At 33.1% G+C, this 3564-nt stretch overlaps 1 protein-coding gene across 1 annotated transcript; it reads left to right on the plus strand.

Annotated features, from left to right (window-relative positions):
• Positions 1–1796: 1796 nt before the first annotated feature.
• LOC132855664 (trypsin inhibitor ClTI-1-like) lies at positions 1797–3436 on the plus strand. Its single transcript, XM_060884810.1, has 4 exons — positions 1797–1934; positions 2467–2513; positions 2597–2706; positions 3199–3436. Exons 1-4 carry the CDS (start codon positions 1895–1897, stop codon positions 3242–3244), a joined length of 243 nt encoding a protein of 80 aa, XP_060740793.1. The 5' UTR covers positions 1797–1894; the 3' UTR covers positions 3245–3436.
• The last annotated feature ends 128 nt before the right edge of the window (positions 3437–3564 follow it).

Raw genomic sequence — 3564 nt, forward strand, 5'->3', positions numbered from 1 at the left:
TAATAGAGAACCCATTGTCCTGCACATTCTATTGTTTTCTGTTAATTATCTGATTAATTGGATCAGCTGTGTTGGGCTCAGAGAAACATTTAAATGATAAGGATAGGTGCTATTTTAGAGAATGTGGTCTTTTCATGCAAAAGGGTATTTTAGCATTGAAATAAAATGTCCTAATAAATAAAGTAAAACTTTGATATTGAGATATTTATATTAAGTGAATAATAAAGTTTATTTTCTTTATCTCTGTGGTTGGTGAGTTTCTTGGCTCTCTATAACCTGAAGGTCTTTGTAAGGTGTTGGGTGATTTTGATCTCCCCAACACACATACGTTTATTTGGATAATTACAAATGTTTGGTGTATTTTAAGTGACCCAACAAAAAGTAGCCATACATATTGACTACATTTGTTGGACTGTGTATATATAACAATATTAAATGCTAGTCTAGTAGGTATATATAAACCTCATCTCTTTAGGGCATCATAAATATCTATTTAAAAATGTTCACTGTTAACATATTTTAATATGAAATGCAAGAATAAGGCATGTAGGGAATAAAATTCAACATTGCTTAATTAGGCACATCCCTTTTTATCAGGGTTTTCTTCCCACCTCCTCTTAAAGACAAAACAAGCAAAGCCCTCTATTCTCAAGCAATTCTTTAAATTCTTCTTAAAAGAACAGCATTATTTCTGCCTATGACAAATTAATGACACAGAAGACTCCTTTCATAAATAAGGAATAAATGTCTCTTCACAAATCTTATATCAACAGATACTTTTTCTTGTCATGTTTTATGTAGCCTGGTCTTATTAATATAGAAATTATGACTTATAAACATATTAATATAAACTAATCTCAGAGTTACAGAAAAATAAACACCTCTTGATTAACCCAAATGGGAAATTCAACAGCATGTATGCAGTAAACAAAGACAAATATATCCATATTTAATTAATCTTATGGCATCTAAAATGGGGGAATTTTACAAGTTTAAGCCACTGAACAAATCTCTACTAAATTATTACTAGGTGATTTAAAAATTAAATGAAATCGGTCTGTTGTTTTCTTACATATTCTTTCTCATGTTTTAAGACTTCCCTGCACAGGTAAATGGCCAGCATCAGTAGGACCTTTTATGTCAGGAAAATCATTCAAATCACAGATAATAGTGTTTCCCAACGCTGATCATGCACAACACATTTTTTTTTTCTTCTTCTCTAACATTCCCAATCCTGCATATTAGCAAATGAATAGTATTTCTAAAGGTATTTTAGGCCAAAGCAAGGAACAGTTTAATTGTGCATTGTAAGATTTTCGGGGATTAGACTCACATTACAATACAACAAAAAAATCTGTTGATGTATTGTTCGTGCCCGTGCATTTCTAAAGAGTTCGATTCTTTATTTTTATCACATTTATGTGAGCAACTGAGCAATTGAGGGTTAAGGGCCTTGCTACAAAATTAATTTTATTTGAACTAATTTTTATACAAAAACAGATTTGTGAACAACAAACACAATGCAAACTATGATGTTATTACCCTAGGGGAAGATTTTATCCATGCATAATATTTAATGCAATTTCCCCATCATTATTCTGTGAGAATGCAATCCTTCACCTAGATTTACTTTATTGTAAAGGCTCATTTAACAGTCTGTAAATACCTTTGTTAAAAAATACAACAAAAAAAAACAGACAAAAAAAACCTTCAACCCTCGAGCGCCGCCTGTCGGAAGAGTGATGATTGGGTGCGCGCCTGTAGGATCCAACCAATCAGATGACGCGATTCAAGATTTGTTTGCCATATGCGTCAGACGTGCAGCCAACGATTTAGTCTGAGACTAAACTGACCTTCATTTCATTTCAGCCTTTACACAGCGTCCAAGTTCATCATGTTTGTGCGGTTCTTTCTCGTCATTCTCTCTGTTGCTGGTGAGTTTATATATATATTTTATATATTTTATATATATATTTATTTACAATTAAAGGTCACCACACTTGTATTATAATATAATATAATAACTTAATATAATATAATATAGTATGTAATAAAGGTCTTGGTAAGGCTGGTAAGTTAATGTTTTTTGTAGGATATTCCCAATAATTATTATTATTATTATTATTATTATTATTATTATTATTATTATTATTATTATTATAACCCTAGCATGTCACCTGTAGTATTTAGATTTGTGTAAATTATATTTACACATATTATAGAATAGTCTAAAATAATTTGATTTAATAAAATTAAATACACTACCTATATTCTATGGATTTGGGACGCTAGTTAATATTAACTACACTATTAGGACCTTTGGACTTCAATTTAAAAGTTTTGGCATGATGGAAATCATCTACTCAAAAAGTCTGGTTATGCGTAAAATGATGAGTTGTTGACGCTCGCCAATGCACGTAGTTTATAGACATAATAATAATAATAGTTTCCATTGTTTTCCTGTAGCTTTGACTAGAGCAGCTACTGTTACAGGCAACCGAAAATCAATGGAGGTAGGTGGATGGATAAGCAATTGGTCTGTTCGGTTTGGCGTAGGTTTCAGGATTGTGTCATGACTGTTTGTTTGTTTTGACAGGTTGTTTGTGATAAATATTTCATCCCAATATGCCCGCGCGATTATAGCCCTGTGTGTGGCTCTGATGGGAAGACCTATTCAAACGAGTGCATGTTCTGTTTAGACCTTATGTAAGTTTCTACTGCACTGTAACACTCACCTCATCTCTTAATCAGCTGATTAGTTTATATCAGGTTTCCTGGGAACAGAAGGGTACTCCATAACCAGAAACATGTGATCTACTGATTGCAAGAAGGCAAAAAAAAAATAGCCTGACTTCCCCAATCTCACTTCTTGGATTCTTTAACTAGCGCATCTTCCATTGACTCCATGGGAACTTGCACCTAGACTTGTTTTTGTTCTGTCCCAGTTCTTGATAAACCTTGAACTGGGTCATCAAAGTGCTGTGCAGGTCTCAGTTACCTGACCAAGGTGTGTTTGGAGTGGAACAAAAACATGGTCTGATTCAGGGTCCCTTAGGAGTTTTTCAACCCCTAATGTGACTCGAGTAGCCCTTCTTTGAATAAAAAACACAACAAAAGAGAAGAGCTTGTATGAGCATATATAATGATTGCACTGCAACAAGTTTAAGCCCACTACTAATTACTTTTTCTTTTCTACAGTCGATATCATCTCAACACTTACATAGTCAGAAATGGGGAATGTTGAAACACGCCACCACACTGACTGCGTTGAAATGTTCAGCGTGTTTAAATTGGAGTTATAATACATGACCTGATTATAATCTGTTAAAAGACAATCTTTAATGTGGAATTTTTAACTGTTTTAGATGTATAATTTTTCCTATGTGATTTGAGTTTTACTTCTTAATTTTGCATTAAAATAAATATTTCTGCATGATCTGGTGCATAGACTTCTGTGTTTTCTGTAATGGAATTGGACCACTGACATCCATGTTCATTAATCAGCTTCTTCATGTACAACTACGTGTTTGGGTCATAAACCGAATAACATTTTCTGTGCAAGCA

Source organism: Tachysurus vachellii, chromosome 13 (genome assembly GCF_030014155.1).
Source record: "Tachysurus vachellii isolate PV-2020 chromosome 13, HZAU_Pvac_v1, whole genome shotgun sequence".
NCBI lineage: Eukaryota > Metazoa > Chordata > Actinopteri > Siluriformes > Bagridae > Tachysurus > Tachysurus vachellii.